The sequence below is a fragment of the Podarcis raffonei genome, chromosome 14, assembly GCF_027172205.1.
Source record: "Podarcis raffonei isolate rPodRaf1 chromosome 14, rPodRaf1.pri, whole genome shotgun sequence".
Lineage (NCBI taxonomy): Eukaryota > Metazoa > Chordata > Lepidosauria > Squamata > Lacertidae > Podarcis > Podarcis raffonei.
Window position 1 is genome coordinate 53797437 of NC_070615.1, and position 17198 is coordinate 53814634.

Consider the following 17198-nt stretch of genomic DNA (forward strand, 5'->3'; position numbering starts at 1 on the left):
AGGAGAAGGAGAAGGAGAAGGAGAAGGAGAAGGAGAAGGAGGAGGAGGAGGAGGAGGAGAAGGAGGAGGAGGAGGAGGAGGAGGAGGAGGAGGAGGAGAAGGAGGAGGAGAAGGAGGAGGAGGAGGAGGAGGAGAAGGAGGAGGAGGAGAAGGAGAAGGAGGAGGAGGAGAAGAAGAAGGAGAAGGAGAAGGAGAAGGAGAAGGAGAAGGAGAAGGAGAGAAGGAGAGAAGGAGAGAAGGAGAGAAGGAGAAGGGGAGAAGGAGAGAAGGAGAAGGAGAGAAGGAGAAGGAGAAGGAGAGACTCCTCCCTCTCCTTAAAGGTTATGAGCCTTAGGACATCTGTTCCTTGCCAGTTGCAGCTCCTTCTGTGCCCCCTCCCTTGCCCTCAGGGCTGCCAAGAGATTAGCAAATCGATTGATTAACAGCCCAGCATCTAACTGATTAATCAATAAACCAACCAACACACTTTAAATGCATTTACATGCTGCAACACCTCAACTTTATAATGATGCTGCGAAAAAGGAGCGGTTTAGTAACCAACGCTTTCTCTTCTTAAAAAAATCTAACAAAAAGCTTTCACTTCTTGCTGTTAGAAATAGTGGTCTCTCCTCGCCTCCCACTATTTGAATTGAAGCCCGGTACTTTCCTGCTATTATCTGAACCGAGTGCCTGGCGGGGATAGAGGAGGCTATGGAGGGAAATAGATGGCTAAGCGGAAGAGGCAACGGAGCCTGCTGGCTACTGCAGACCACGGGGGCCAACTTGAATAAATATGGAGGGGGGGGAGGAATGGGCGTGGCCAGGATTTATGTTGGCGGGGGGGGGACTGAATCATCTGCGACGCAGTTGGTCAGTTAGTTAAGCATGTTTTCTTTTCTTGATTTAGGGGGGCATCTGCCCCCTGTCCTCCCTTGGCTACTCGTGGGGACAGGTAAGTCCCGCCCCGCCTAGTAGATCACAAGACATGGCGCGCGCGCACCATTTGAACAGCAATGAATGACCATCAACTTTTTTATGCGGGCGGCCCCCGCAAATATTTTACTGTGGGGCGAAGGGACCTCGGCCCCAGGAATTGGCTCCTATTCTGCAGACCGCCCCTCCCACCACCTTGATGAAAGTGTCCCTGAGCACGTGCAGAGTAAATTTCCATTCCATAAATGAAAGGAGACGCCACTCTGTGGAGATTTGTTAATTTTATTTATTCAATTACGTGTATACCCCGCTTGATTGTAGAAAACCTCGAAGCAGTTTGTAAAAAGAATAAAGCAGTAAGATTATTGGTAAAATCCATTTTTTAAAAACTAAAAGCCAGCGACGAACAAAAAACACCCCAGCAACCTGAATAGCAGCAGGGGCCGAAAGCGCAGTGAAAGCGCCTGCGGAAAACATTTTGTTTAGACGAGCCTGTCCAGATATTCAGCTTGCTGGTATGTTTTTTGTTCGCCGCTAGTTTTTAGAGTGCTTGGAGGGAGATCCAGAGGAGATTTATTTCTTACAAATACGGAGTGAGTATTGCACGGCACCTGTAACAGCGCCGGTTCCGAATGAAGGGAAGGACGGGACTTCCAGATCGGAGGGTTGCCTTTTGCTTCCGATATTCACTGGAGCCCGAGACCCGTCTTCTAGAGTGGCTGGGAAGGAGAGAGGACAAGCAGATTAAACCTCGGGTTAATGCGCCCCCCCCATCCTTCCTCATCTCATTCCTGGCTTCAGCTCAGCTTCCTGCTGACTTACCCGTTCGGCTCGCCTCCCCCCCCCCGGTCGGGATTTGCCAGGACAAAGCAAAGCGGGGAGACCTCGAAGGGCTGCTGAGAACATTACGGGGCCCCAGAGAGCCCTCGGCTTCTAATAAGGAAGGTCTTTATTTCTGTTGGCTCCTCTGAAAGTGGGAACAGATGGGATCCTGGAATGGGGGGGTACATGCGCCCACCACCAACTCCGGGGAATAAAGGGGCGCATTAGACTGACTGGCAGCATCCCGTCCAGCAGGACTTCAAAACGCCTGCAAGTTCATTGCTTCACACTGGGGGCGAAGCGGCCCAGACAGAGGGGGGGGGCATATGGGCCACTTGGCCGGGGCCTCCGATTCCAAAGGGGGCCTCGGTCAGCATAATGATCTATATTTTCCATTTTGCCTTTATATGCAGATACGGTTCAAGCCTTGTAATAAAATTATTTGTCAGCATAACGTTTGTGAAAATTATTTATATACTTACTTACTTATTTATAAGACTTTAGTTATCCACAGGGTAAAAAAAAGGGGGGGCACATTATCTACCTGGCCCGGGCCTCTGCCTGGTTCTGCAAGGCCCTGGGGCGAAGACTCACATTTGAACCACCACCAGCAGGAATAAAGATCTGAAATCCCTCCACAGAAGACAGGGAGGGAGGGAGGTCAGGTGTGTGCCCAGTGTTAACCTTTTCCTTCCAGCTTTAATATCACCATCAGCCTTCAAGGTTAGAGCATCAGGATCACACCAGTCAGTCGGTGTGACTGGTTGCTCGCCACCGACTGCAACAAGGCCTATTTTTGCAGCATCAGGAACTTGTAGCCAGGCCTCACCTCTGAAGGTCCGCTTCCAACATCTGTGACGAAACATGCCAGATAGGTTTCTCTTATGAAAAGGTGAATGCCAGTCCTGTGTCGCAGTGCCGGATGTACATATAAGCTAAACAAGCTATAGCTTAGGGACCTACTCTCTTGGGGACCCCAAAAAAATTTAAAGGGAAAAAAACCCCAGATGTACATTTCCAAAATATAAGATAAAAAACAAATAAAACCTACATATAGCAACAGTGTTTTGTGTTGTGTATGGACCTATTAAATTACCATATAGCATATATTCAACACAAAAAACAGTGACAATTTGTTGTTGACAAGGACAGCTGGACATATAAAGGGCCCCATTACCTTCAGTAGCTTAGGGCCTCATCAAACCTCAATCCAGCCCTGCCTCTGTCCATGTGGGTCTACACATTTCAGAAACGGCATCATCAGCCAGGTGGTTTGGGGACACCACCTTGAATTTTCTAACGTAGTAACATAGAACTAGTGCTTTTTTCTGGGTGGACGTAGGGAGATGCATATCCCTAAACATTTTGTGAATCTAAGTTTTGCCTCATTGAGGGGCAGTATTTCAATATGCGTAGGAAAAAGGAGAGTACCCCTAAACATTTTTAAAGAAAAAAGCACTGCATAGAACCACATAATTTTAGAGCTGGAAGGGACCCCCAGGGTCATCTACCACCCCGTTGGGGGCTGCAAGTTTTAATTTACACCTCATATCCCCTCATGGCTCCTTCTAACCTCCCACCCACCCAAAGTTTGGGTGGATTTGCAGTGCAGCTGTTAACTATGAGAGCTGAGCATGGTGCCTCCATGCCCAGGGGCAGTCTACCTGCCTCTGCTTGCCAGTTCCCTGAGACAAGGAACAAACTACAGAAGAAACCCATTGCCTGGTGTCCTGCTGCTGGGCCCCTTGCAGGCCCCTCTGTGGAAAGTAGATTGGAGGGTTCAGTGGTCACACACACACACACACACACACACACACACACACATATATATATTCTGGCCTAGCAGAGGGAGGGGTGTATTTCCTTCTGCTTTGCTTCTTGGAATCTGCTGTGGCTGCAGACCGAACTTTAAATGGTGCAAGATCCTAGCATCTCAGAAGTTGCCTAGGAAGCTGTATTGTCTACACTGGCTGGCAGCAACCCCCCAGGATTCCAGACCAGGCATGTTCCCAGCTCTACCTGGAGATGCTGCCAGACACAACCTGGGACCTTCTGCAGGCCAAGGATGGGCCCTTCCCTGACAAAGATCACACCCTGAATAACAATGTGATCGAATACAAAAAAGTCATAAGGAAAACATAACTTTAAAATAAACAACATACCAAGTAAAGCAATATTCAATAATACTGAATACTCAATAATCCATTAGAATAGTAAAATTCAATAATAATAATCATCGAACAGTCAACACTTAACAATTACAGCAAAGAATTACTATGCTATAATCAATAAAAATGATAGCAAGTCACAATGCATAAAATACCACCAAACAGGCAAGCATGTCAGGCTCTAGTAATATCTCCATTTGCAGGATTCCTTTGGTAAGTCCCTAAACAGAGCACCTGTCATGGATCAGCACAAAGAGGCAGCAGCAAGCAGGAGGCTGGGAAGTCCATGTCCGGGACCGGCTGGATGAGGAGTGGGGGGAGCCTCCTGCCCAGGAGTCGTCCCTCTCCCACCAGACAGAGAAGACATGGACTTAGACCCCAGGTCCTGGTGGTGGAGCAATGAGGAACGGTTAATGATAATTTAAGCGACTTAGTGCCTGAAGTGAACAGGAATATCTGGTTGGCGTGAAGCTTTATGGTGTGGTTGTCATGTCTGGGACATCATGTATACTGTCCTTTTGTATTTTTATTTCCCTCTGCACTGCCCAGTCCCCCGTGAGACTGACTCTGGCCTTTAATATCTAACTGTAATTTATTTATCTCACAGCTAACCTGCAGCAAAAAAAAAAAATGTTATAAATTGATATACATTACATCTCCTAATACTGTATAAAAGTTTTCTTCCTCACTTTCCCCCCTTGCAGTTATATGTTATGTTGCATTTTTTGTTGTGTAAATTACGTTGGGAATCAGTGAAATATTAGATGCAAACAAAACCTTGTATTCAAATAATATACCTATTTTTATGCCCTTTAAGAACAAACGTGTGGGGCTTCTTGTGTGTGTGAGTGCTTGTGAGCTCACATGGGGCGGGGAGGGGGCGGTGCCGAATCGAGTCTTTGACCCATGGAAGAAAGCCTAATTTCCCTGCCAGCAGCTGTGTGCACTTTGATCAGCAGCCTGGAGGGAATTAAACACGGGTGGGGCATGTCTGAGGAAACGCTCGCAGCTGTGCCTAGCCAGGCAAGGATAGGGTTGGAAGTACAGAGCACGTCATTCCTGCACCTGTAACTGATTCAGATTGGAACCTGCCCAATAGCCTCCCCTACTTAAGGACAGGCAGCTGTGAGGAGTGTGATGAAGACCAAGGAGGTGTGCAAAGTGTGCTGGGCGAAGGTGTCGCAAATGGCTGGAGCGAGGTGTGCGGAGGGACTGTCGCATACTGAGAGGAAACAAGGGAGAAGAGGGGGCAAGTTCTGCCAAGAGCAGCCATATCCAGGACAGGTGCTGGGGGGGGGGCGGGAGTTGGAACTTCTAGGACTTTCGTATTTTGCCCCTGCCTGCACCAAATGCTAACTGTGACAGCACCTCTTTTGGAGGGAGAAAAAGACAAAGGATTTAAAAACCAGGTTCAGGGTTGTTTCTTTAGTTAAAAAAAAACAACCCAGCTTTTCTTTCACCTTACACCACCTTTAGCTCCTTGGAGAAGAGGTGGGCTATAAATACAAATGTGGGTTGGACAAGGTGGATTTGCAGCTGCTTGACTGACTAAACCCAGAGTGCTCGTACGTGGGAACCTGGGCTCTTAGCTTGGTACACGCACACTCCACGCACATTTGCACGCACACTCACAAAGCTCAACACATTTGTTATTAAATGGCATAAAAACAGGCAGTGTAACACTCTGCTTGTTAATAGTAGGAGGAGTTTCCAGAGGTTTCGGTTAACTCGGGATTTGCACTCTTAAGCTTTAGAAATGTTAAGAAAAACTTTTGCCAAGTTTTGGAGCTTTGAAGTTTTCCTGAGTTTAATTTGGCTTTAAAGGTAACATCCTGACTTCAGCTGCTGCTGCTTGTCTTAAATGTGTAATTTTAAAGGCAAGCTTGCTTCATTTTTTTTAAAGGAAAAACACCCCCCCCAGGTAATTTAGCCCCCCTGCCCCCCTTCTTGGCTATGCCCATACCAAGACTGTCAGGTTTCCTTTTAACATAGCTTTTAAAAAGTCTCCTTGACCCTTTTTGCCACCCCTATTTGAGTTATGAAATCCTTTGAGTTTTGATGGATAAATTTACTCCCAAGTAAGTTTCCTTCAAGGAGGTTCCTTTCAATTTTGTTGCGGTACTCATTTCTGGAAAAAATACATTCGTAGTCATTTTAGGTTCCATGTAAGGTGAAGAAATGTTTCTTGCCAAGTAGAAAGTGTCCTGCTATTGCAATACCAATGCAGCCTGACAGGACAGTGCTTGACGGAGCTGCATTGGGCAGGGAAAACGCTTACTCTCCTCCTCGCGTTCCTGTTTTAACTCTTGCATGGTGTGCGCACCTGCGATTGTGTGTCCTCTCCCAGTTGGGTGTGTTGACATATTTGTATGGTGGCAGACTGGTTACAAAGGTTTTGTGGGCTTGAACAATCACTTTAAAATACCTGGCTGTCTTTTGCCTAATTTACCCTGTTTTCTTAACGTTCTGTTACATATCTAGGGTGACTGGGAAAACCGTAATTATTTTTAAAGGGTTTGTGTGTGTGCGGCGTGTGTTTAAAGTCTTTAAAAGTTGTTACATCCTGCTAGTCCTTTCCCAGGAATAGAAGGAATTGTTTCAGGGTTATTTACATCTGTCTGGTTTGAGTCCTCAATGTCTAATTTCTCTTCTCTCGCCCATCCCACCAAAAGCAGCAGGGGATCAGAGATCTGAACGTAAGAAAGCACACACCCAGGGCGTGTAGCATGTTGGGTGCTGGCCCTGGTTTTGAGAGGGCCCCGGCGTGGGGCGCTTGGGTCGTGCCCAGGGCTATAGGTAGGGGGTGGTGAGGAAGGCCCCCGCCAGGGGCGCAGGTGAGCCCCCGCCCGCAAAATCTGCACCGTGCGCCCCCTCGAGCGGGAGAACTTGCGCGCGCAGCGGGCGCCTCTGCTTGCTGCTTGCGCAGCCGGCGAAGAAATGAATGGGCAGGAGGGCGCGCGTGAGAGAAGGGAGGGAAGGAAGAAAGGAAGGAAGGAAGGTGGGTGTCCTCTCGGGGTGGAGCTACCGGAGGCGGGGAAAGGGCGTGGGCAGGGCAGGGGAGGCAGCACCCGAGCGCGTTCCAAGCACGCTCCAGACCCTGCTGGAAGGATACGGAGGGGCAGCGTATAATACCACCCGCGCCCCGCTTGCAGCTGGGGCAACAGCCTCTCCCACAGCCCTATGCGGGAGCCGCAGAGTGCAAAGCTATAATTTTTGAAATACAGTTATCAGAGTGCCTCTGGGCATGTGCAGATTGTTCCTCCCGAAGTAGAAAGGGGTCCGGCTCCCGCTTTAGGAGGCGGGCGAACGGTTCCGTCCAGGGCAAAGGTGGCGGTGAGGGAATGTGTGCGCAGAAGCGGAGCTAGGTGCACTTGCTGTGCACGCGGGGGCGGGGCTGTGCGGGGGCGGGGCTAGCCGTGCGGGGGGAGGCGAGGGCGGGCACCGCCCGCAGCGAGCCATATCACCCCCCATGACACCCCCATGACACCCAGGGCGGGAAAACCCCACCGCACCCCACTTCCTCCGCCACTGTGTGTGTGGCCCTCCACCACCTGGTAGCCTAGGGACCTCGTCCTCCTCGCGAGAGGCGGAAAGAAGAGCCAACTTGTCCGTGGCTAGGGGGCGCAATCTGGACGGTTCTGCCTCGTGCCCACCAAGTGCTGCGTCCACTGGCCGGGCTCCCGGCTGCGCGGGCGGGCAGGCCGGTGGGGCAACATGGCCCTGCTTGGCTGCGTTGTAGCTGAAACCTTCGCCTCCATAGAAAGGGAGGTGTCAAAGATTAAATGCCTCCAATCACAACTAGGGGTGATATGACCTTGATACCCATTTTAGTTATAATTCCAAGGGTTTGCAAATTGTCTACAGAGAGGGCACCAAATACCCCTTGCTGACAGGGAAATGGATCGCTGTCTAAGCCCAGCTGCTCAGTGACTATGTGCATCAAGAATTCATAATACCAACAGGGGAGTGCCCGGTTTCCTTCTGGCTGTGCTTCCCCTCCTAGTTTACCCAAAGTGGGCCACTAGGCAGCACCCCCCCCACCTCACCGGGTAAGTGAAAAACAGGCGGGGCTCCCACTTATTCCACACCTCATGTCTTTCCCTGCTGATTCCGCCAAGCCCGTTCCCTTGGCTGTGGTTTCACTAGATAGGTGGGGACAGTGGGAATTTCGTTCATCCATTCATGTGTGTCACTAGATGAGGCATTTGGCTCTTTTTTTGTCATCATCCGGGCACCACGCCCCTCAGACATTGCATCTCTTTATCCGCAGAGGTACGGATTATTTTCTAGCAGTCCCGTGCTATACCTGGGCAATTTTCTGGGTGCTCGCATCCCAGCACCGAGGGAGGCTGTTGTTTTGTTAAAGATGGAATGAGCATAAATGCCTCCAATCACCACTCATGATGAGAGAACCTGAAGGTCTTGCTTCCAGACAATACCCCAGGCTAACAGGTCCTCTGCCAAGCGATCACTCCACACCCCTCCGCAGGATAGCGTTGCAGATGTCATTCTCAGGTGTTCCACTTAGTAGCACTCTTATTTTTTTATTTTAAATATATCTTTATTAATTTAAAATAAATAAATTTATGAAAAAACAGACGTACATACAAGTAAACAAACACAATCAAATAACAGAAAAAAATAAAAAAAAATACACACTATAAGATACAAGAAGATTAATATAATTATCATCATATATACTCCTGATATATACTCCTGATAAAGACGTTACCGCCTAAAGACGTTGCCTGACTCTCACCAGGAGGAGATAGGGATAGGCATGTGGATAAGACCACCAAAGATCGATCAGTATAACATCACAGATCATCAGCTGTCATTTTCCTTAAGAGAGTCATAGTTACTCCCACCGTTTACCCGCGCTTCATTGAATTTCTTCACTTTGACATTCAGAGCACTAGGCAGAAATCACATCGCGTCAACACCCGCCGCGGGCCTTCGTGATGCTTTGTTTTAATTAAACAGTCGGATTCCCCTGGTCCGCACCAGTTCTAAGTCACCTGCTAGGCGCCGGCCGAGGCGGGACAAGGCATTAGGCTTTTTTGGGGGGGTGACTAGTTTATTTTGTATTATGTTGTGTTTTGTAGCACTAGTTTTTAATCCTGCTCTCTTCTATCTGTTTGGATGGAGGCTGTTTGTTTGACAATGCTGTAAGCATACAGCATACAGCCCTCTGATCACAAGCCATGGTGATGGAGTCTGGAGATATTCCTTTCCTATTATTCCTAAAGGCAACAGTTCTTTTATGATCACTCCATGGCAGTCTTACTGAAGTTACATGTAACTTGAAGTTTCTGTTGCACAGTGTCTGTAGACTACTGTAACACCCTTCTATTGCTTCAGGGTCTCAGATGTATGGCATTCACCTCTGCACAGTCAAGTCTTCTGCCTCTGGCTAGACATTTTCGTATTGGGAGCACATTTATCCAGAGATTTATGGAATTAAAGTAATCCCTTCCTGACAGAAAACACGTGCAACCATGCCTCTTGGTTTGGTGTTTTTTATTCTTTTTCTAACCCCCACCATCAATGTGCTCCCCTGCTTCATCAACCCATCTTTCACTCAGGGCCCCTGTTGTATGCAGGATGTTTCCTCTGTTACTGAAGTGATGTTCCATCACCTTCAGTTCCTTTGCCAGGAAGTTCCCAGCTAAGGACTGCTTGCCGACCTGCTTAAAGGCAATTTTTGAAGGTGTTCTCTATGCAGGCTCTGTATGCTCCATCTCAGCCATTGCAAACAGGGACCTCCACCATTTACCTTGATGTGAAACTACGCCACAAGTCTGGATGCCGGGAGACCAAGCCAGGTTCTAATTGTCCTTGAGCAGTAGTCCATGCAGGTAAGCATTTGCACCCCTCCAACTCTAACGACAACTGGTTGTAAAAGTAGGGTAGGACCACAGTCTGTAGTCTAAACACCCTGTGTTGGAGTTTCAGGGAACCCTTCCTCAAGATTTGCAATATTCCTTGCAGCCTCTCAGCCATTCACTCAGTGGTGAATGGGATCCTAAGCTATTTCCATTTGCCTGACCTCTTTAGTGCCATTTTAGCATTGACCACCACTTTCTTTTGGGGACGTTCTCCAGGGAGACCATTAGGCACATCTGGTATTGATGGTAAGCCCACATAGTGCCAGATGTTCCACCACTACGTTGATCATGTTGTGCAGCCCCACTGGAGTGGATGTCACTAGCACCAGATCATCGGCAAAGGTTTCACCATGGACTTTGAAGCCTTCCAGGTCAGCCCCCACTTCTTCAGGCAATATATGTAGCAAGCGATCAGTGATCATATTAAAGATAAAAGGTGACATGGGATCACCTTGTTTGACACCATACAACAGTCTGATCTCGTGAGATGTTGGACTCCCACACATTATGGTTGTGGTGCTATAGTTGTTCACAATCCCCAATGAAAGCTGCCTTGTGTGGTGATAAAATTGTGGGAAAACATACCTAGGCAGAAGCAGCATGTAACAAAGACCTGTTCCTTCTGCTCCCCTCCCTGCTGAAGAGTGGAAGGGCAGGAGGATGTCTCAGCTTAGAAGCTGTATCTCACTCTCCTAAGGCAACAATCCCTTGCAATGTCATTTAGTGGGCTCAGGGGACAGCCCATGATATCATGTGCTGTATTCACCACCCTCTGTAGAGACTTTTTGTCCGTGGCTGTTAAGCCAACATACCACACTGTAATACAATATGAAAGGAGTTCATCAATTGTTGTTTAACGTTATTCTTCCGGAACACCCGGAGGGAATGGAGTCTCTGTTTGGCCTTTCTGACCACCAGAGTTATCTTGATTTTCCAAGTGAGGTCCTCACTAAGGTAAACTCCCAGGAATTTAAAGCAGGAGACCCTCTCCACACAGCCCCCCCCGATATACAATGGGGCAGGTTCCCCTCTCTTCCTCCGGAAGTCCAACAGCATCTCCTTTGTCTTACTAATATTTAGGTGCAAGTTATTCTCTGAGCACCTAACCAAGATTTGTTTGTTCATTAACAGGCTGCCACTGGAGTGAATATTGGGATTGGTCCTAGGTTTCCTCTGCTGCCTGTATCCATACCTGTGCCAGAATGTTCCTGTACTTCACGTGGATCTGGAGCTTGGTGGCCATGAATTCTCACTGGGGCAGCAGAAGTTTCTGCCATGAATGGACTTATTGTTTGGCAGCAAATGGTGACTCATATAATGTTGGATCTGCACACAGATAACCAGAACATGGACATGGAGGCTTTCTGTGATATTTCAAGCTGTTAAATAAAAATGATTTGTGTATTAGAACATATATTTCAGATAAGTCTAGCTAAATAAGATTGTGCATGCTTTATATCAAGATTGTGCCAAGGTAGCCTGATTGGAGCATGAATTGTGGAGGACCATGGCATGGTCCAGGGGTGGTCCCAAGGACTTGGGGGTGGCACCACTTACTGGTGATTTTTGTTACAATTATGAGATTGCTTCATTGCATATTTTTCATTGCTGTTGTGGGTTTTTCTTGCAAGCCGAGTAACAGATTCACTGCATAACTCCACTCCTTCTAGACCCCAAGGAACTTGCGGAAGATTGGGCGTGAAGATTGTTAGGGTTATCTAGAAGGGGTGGGTTGTGTTGAACCAAAGGTGAACTGTTCTGGAAGCTCTGCAAACACCATTTTGGTAGTCAAGATAACCCCACAATTAATAGGTAGTTGTTGTAGTGATGAGCTCCTATAAGCTAATTGGCTTGTTTTGATGCTATCCTTAACTGGGGGCTTCGGGTGCATGGAGTCCAGAAAGAGGAGCTAGCTGTAAGACTTTGGTATTTGCCACCTATGCCCCCATCTGGTCAAGTGGAGTGATGGGAAGTGCTGGCCGAAGTGAAGTATGCTGCTTTGTGTATAAAGATATATGAACGTTTGCTTGGGTGCAGACAAGCCAACTCCTTGCTGAGGTGTCTGTCCTGCAACTGTAAAGGGTGGGAGGCCTGGCAGACTGATTTGCTGTAACAAAGCTTTTAATAAAGCTGTAGAACTGATCACTCTGGAGTTTGACTTCCATCTGTGGTATGCCTGCACCCAACCGCTCCCACAAGACCTCCTTTGGGTCTGCAGTTCAGAACACCATAGCAGGGTTTTCTTCTCTTCTTCCCCTCAGCTGAAGGAGAAAGTAATAATTTCATAGCCTACAGAGTCGCAGGAACTTGGCTGATGGGGGAGGGGAGACTGGGAGTGGCAGAGGCTCCTCAGAAACAACCAGCGTGGTAAGAGATCCACTCTGAGTGAACTGTTCTGAGACCTGTGGGTATAGGGCGGTATATAAATTCAATTAATAAATCAATATCTGCCTGTCCTGCTCACTGCCATGCCCAGCAGACTGGGCAGCCCCTACAGCAGGGAGATGGCCCTCAGCCCACAGTTGGTAGACTGGGGCACCTTGGGACCTCTGGTCAGTTGACTGGGTGGTAGCCCCACTCCTCAGCTGGGTATACCAGGCAGCCTTTGGCTCTGGGTAGACTGGGTTTTTGATCCCTTTCAGGTAGACCACAAAGCTGTTCAGTCTACCCAGTGGAGAACTGAAGGCTGTCAGCTGTCATGTCTACCATCTGGAGTGAGAAAGCACCCAGTGCTGAACTCTGCACATGCCCCAAATTAGTAAGACTTGATTCAAATCATTTCTTTACAGAAAGGTTCAGCCTTGCTGGTATCCTATACGTATTAACAACCAGCACCCACCTTCCGGCATGTTGGTGGTCTGGTCGTGGGTGGGGCGGGCTGGGGACGGTGGCGCCTGGGAGCTGCAGTTCCTCGCCCAGGAGAGGTTCTGGTTGGCATCTGCTGCCCACCTGCTCCAGCCCTCCCAGAAGAAGCATGAGAGGAAGGTCTCTGGGGGAGAAAGGCAGGTGGGGGGGTCCCAGGGTGCCTTTCCTGCCCTCCCCCCTTCCGGTGGTGCCCACATCCCCCCGACCTCGAATGCCCCCCGACTACTCACTGCAACCCCATTCGTCGCCGCCATTGCCACAGTCCTTGGTGCCATCACAATGGCGGGCAGAGGTCATGCAGCCACTTGGCAGGCACGGGCGCTCGTCTGGGGTGCACCTCCGGGGACCTGGAAACGTTGGGACGGTGAATGGGGAGCCTCCAAGCCCAGAGGCAGTCTATCTGCTTGGCTGCGTTAGGGGGAGGCAGAAAAGAAAGCCTTACTTTGGGGGCCACAGTTCCTGAACTGCACATCATCCAGCGCCACACTTGCCACCGAGGAAAAGGTCACCTGTTGAGGAGGAGGCAGCGCTCTTGACATTCTCTGCAGGAGGAGCCGGCCGGGGAGAGCGAGGAGCCCAAGACCCACCAGGAAAGCGCCACAGACTCTTCCGGTGTAGGCCAGCAGGGGGCGCCGGGCACCAGAGGACGAGGCTGGGCTTCGCCACAGGGGGACAACGTGGCCACCGTAGCTCAGCTCCAATGTGAAGCTCCCGTTGAGTCCTGCAGGGGAAGGGTGAGGGGTCTGGGGGTCATCTAGTCTGACCCGGCGAGGATTGCGGGTTGCCATCTGGTCTCAGCCGCTCTCATTTTTATCAGTCCCCAATGGGGGGCGGGAAGCAAGGCACCAGTAAATGTCATGATAAGAATGATCAGGATGGTATTTCTTTACGCCGACCCTACCAGGCGGGTCAGTAGTCTAGAAATCCACCATGGCAGTAGGTGGTTCTGGGCCTGTTGGATTTCCAACCATCAGCGCCCCAAGCGTACCTGTCTCGGCCATGCTGTACCAGGCGCGGCGCACTCAGGGTCGCGGAGTTGGGCGGGGACGGCAGGCGGCTTGGCTCGCTGCTCCGAGGTGCTCATGTACCAGCCTGAGGGGAGGTCGGGGGGCGCCAGGTCAAAGGGGTGCTCTAACCACTAAGCAATGCTTCCCCTCCCTTCAAATAAAACACATTTACCCGGGTCGGTGCCCAGCGTGTGGTCGAGGGGGGGGGATCAGCGCCATGCGCCCAGCCTCTGCCACACCCTGTGCGCCACCGGTACCCAGAGTGCCTGCCTGTCTTCCCTTCCCCCAGGTAGACCGGGCTGGAGCCTGTCCTTTGGTTTAGGAGTGCCAAGCGGCAGGCAGGCAGGCAGGCAGGAGCCTGTCCCTTGGTTTAGGAGCCCCACTGAACTACTAATCGGCCGGCGCCTCGCAATCAGACTGGACCGCCTTCACCCCGACAGAGCTCAGGATGAGGTAGTGGTGGGGGAAGGCAGGAACCCCCAGACCTTTGTGGCCCAGAACCCAGTGTACACAAAGAATTTTGGGGCAGGCCCAGCATGGGTACCCACCACAGTCACCAGGGTCACTGGCCCCGTGTCGTAAGAGGTGCTAACGGAGGGGGGGCAATGCTGGCGCCGCCACTGCAACCAGCTATGGCAGCAATTCCCAGGAGAAAACCAGGAGGAGGACAGGTCAGAGGAGTCCCAAGGGAACAGTGGGGTAGCGAGGCCCGTAGAGCAGGAGGGGCCAGCAGGGGAGGCAGAATCAGTAAATGCAGAGAGGACCCGCCAGACTGATAGTGATGTCCCTCCGGTCTCCCAGGGGCCTCATGAGTAGAGCTGGGTGAGTTTGGGCCCCGTCCCCTTGGCCAGGTGGAGAGGGCCTTGCAGGGAGTGGCCTTCGTGCCTCACAGCCAGATCAGAAAAGGTGCAAGGGAGAAAGCGTGGGCTGCCCTTCCCATCCCCAAATGGGAATAATGATCAGCAAGAGATGCAAGGGCAGCTTTGTGGAACAGACTTATCTGAATAAGCAAACATAGCAGATCTCTATCTGCTTCTCTTGTAAGATTCTGGGTGCGATTCAGCAAAGTGCGAGGGAAACTGTCAGACTGCATCCTGTGGGCTTCCATTGGGCAACTGCAGCATCTGTTGCAGCAGGCCTGTCCGTCCCAGGGCATTGCCAAAGCCCACTGGGCTTCTTTTGACCCAATACCCGTAGGAGGTTTTCTGGAGAGACTGCGGTGGAGGTTGCCCTGGGTGCGAGTGAAATCCCTCAAGGGGCATCCTCTGCTCTGCTGCGGTTCCCGCTTTGTCTGTCAGAACAGAGCCAAGGGGTCCATGTCTGCCCCCCGCAGCTGGTCCATTCTTTTCCTCCAGCACCATGGTCCCCTCATGTGGGGCGGCGCTGGGGCGTTCCCGGCGCCCGCCCTCTGCTTCTTGGCGACGGATGGAGGCGAGAGCGGCTGGCGGAGGGTGCAAAGGCCGGAGAAGGGCAGGCTTCCGGCTGTGTGGGTCTGGCCCCTGCCCAGTCCAGTGGGGAGGTTGCTGGTGGCCCCGGTCTACCGGAAGGCAAGCGGGGGTGGTTTGGCCGGTCTTTTCGGCAGAAGGAGCGGAAGCGCTGGGCGTTTTCCTGGGTGGCGGTGGAGCTTATGAGGCCGGGTGTAGCTCCCCACCGGAGGGGCCACCAGCGTGGCCCGTTCTTCCTGCGGCCGCTGGCGGCTCTCCTCCGGACTACTACTGGCCAGGGAAACTGGGATGTGGTGGTCCCCTTCTGACGGAAGGCTTTCCCGGTCTACCGCTGGGAGGTCTGTCCACTGCCCGGTCCCCCCCTGGCCGGCTGGCGGGTGGAAGCTCCCGTCCCTTGGCGCCCCTCCAGTCTATCTGACGGGGGGGGGGGTGAGGGCTGGGGCTTGCCGGTCTACCTTTGAGTCTTCCCGGTTGGCCCGCCGACTGCCAATCTACTCGCCGGGCCCCCGTCTCCCTGCCAGGGTGGCTGCGGCTTGCAGGTCTACTACAGAGGGCGGAAGGCTTCCCAGTCTACCGGCCTGCGCCCCTGTTGGCGCCTCCAGGTCTACCCAGTCGCTGGAACTCGAAGACATTGCCAAGGGTGGGGTTCATGGTGACAGCTGCCGTAGAACTCGGTGACTTTGTAGACCACCGCTTGGCAGCAGAGCAGCAGGTAGGTGATGGAGGGGACGGGTGAGGGCGTGCGTGCGTACGTTCGTCCTTGCAGGATGGCAGGGGGAAAAACTCTTGGCGTGCGTGCGTCCCTTTGCGGGAGGGGGATCATGCAGAGACACAGAGATACAGAAAGTCAAGCACAAAAGCTCTTGTGCACTCTCACACATGATATACAATATACGATATCTTTATTGTCATTGTCCCATGCAGAACAATGAAATTAAAAAACTACATAAAACTACATAAAAACTATATAAAACTACTACAAAACTACATAAAACATTCAAAAACCCCTAAAACCTCTGAAACCCCATTTTAAAATACACTATACTATAGAGACCCCTTATACTGCGTTTAGAACCATAATTGCATTTGCGTAGAAACTGTTTCTCAGGTGGCTAGTCCTGACCTTTATAACTCTATACCTTCTTCCAGAAGGCAGAAGCTGAAAGAGATCATTTCCAGGGTGCACACTATCCTGCGCTATCTCTGCCATTTTCTTATGGCACCTGGAAGCATAGATTTGATCTAAGGTGGGAAGAGTGCACCCAATTATTCTCTCTGCAGTCTTGGCAACCCTGGATAGCATTGTTTTTCCCCTAACCATGGAGCTCCCAAACCACACACAGAGACCATAAGTTAATACGCTCTCCACAGTGCAATGGTAAAATGCCATCAACAGGTCCTTTGAGAGATTGTTTTTCCGGAGGATTCTCAGAAAATATAACCTCTGCTGTCCTCTCTTAACCAGGTCTTTGCTGTTTTCTCCCCAGGTTAGGTCATCTCTCAACTCCATTCCCAGAAATTGAAACACCGAGACCTGTTCCACGCACTTCCCCTCAATAATAAGTGGATGAATATTCAATTTACATTTCCTCAAGTCCACAATGATCTCTTTTGTATTCTTTAAGTTAAGGAGCAAGTTGATTGCGGGGGGGGGGAGAGGGGGGGCAGACAGGCAGGCAGGCAGAAACAAAATCTCTCTCTCTCACACACACACAAAATTTCTCTCTCACATGGGCATACACTCAAACACAGCATGTGCTTGTGTGCGGGGGAGACAGACAGGGACAGAGAGATGGACACAAAATATCCCTCCAACGCGCGCACACCCAAGAAACCACCCCCGCCGCCCCCCATGTGCTGGCGTGTGGGGGAGAGAGACAGACCCAAAATAGATCACGGTAAGAGAGAGAGTGTGAGAGAGATGGAGGCAGGCACACACGCACGCATCGCATCCCGCATTTCGAGGGGGGAGGAGGGGGAGGAGGGGAGAACTGCTGCCCTGCCCTTACCATGCTAGCCACACGGGGGCGCTCCTAAAGCAAGGAACCGGCGCCTACCCGGTCTACCTGGGGGAAGACAGGCAAGGAACCG

General features: G+C 50.8%; 1 protein-coding gene and 1 long non-coding RNA gene across 2 annotated transcripts; one reads left to right on the forward strand and one right to left on the reverse strand.

Annotated features, from left to right (window-relative positions):
• Positions 1–8964: 8964 nt before the first annotated feature.
• On the forward strand, positions 8965–11932 carry LOC128401858 (uncharacterized). The gene is made up of 2 exons (XR_008327546.1): positions 8965–9760; positions 10922–11932. It is a non-coding gene; the product is annotated as an uncharacterized LOC128401858 (long non-coding RNA).
• Positions 11933–12479: 547 nt separating this feature from the next.
• LOC128401984 (apical endosomal glycoprotein-like) lies at positions 12480–13676 on the reverse strand. Its single transcript, XM_053365666.1, has 6 exons — positions 13644–13676; positions 13243–13376; positions 13098–13164; positions 12886–13002; positions 12630–12779; positions 12480–12499 (listed from the first exon to the last, which is right to left on the reverse strand). Exons 1-6 carry the CDS (start codon positions 13654–13656, stop codon positions 12480–12482), a joined length of 501 nt encoding a protein of 166 aa, XP_053221641.1. The 5' UTR covers positions 13657–13676.
• Positions 13677–17198: the final 3522 nt, after the last annotated feature.

What these genes read in the sequence shown, in the direction of transcription:
- LOC128401984 (XM_053365666.1), bottom strand. An exon ending in GAGTCTGTGGCGCTTTCCTG is followed by an intron (nt 13,165 to 13,242) that starts GTGGGTCTTGGG and finishes CCTCCTCAACAG; the next exon opens with GTGACCTTTTCCTCGGTGGC. An exon ending in CAGGAACTGTGGCCCCCAAA is followed by an intron (nt 13,003 to 13,097) that starts GTAAGGCTTTCT and finishes CAACGTTTCCAG; the next exon opens with GTCCCCGGAGGTGCACCCCA.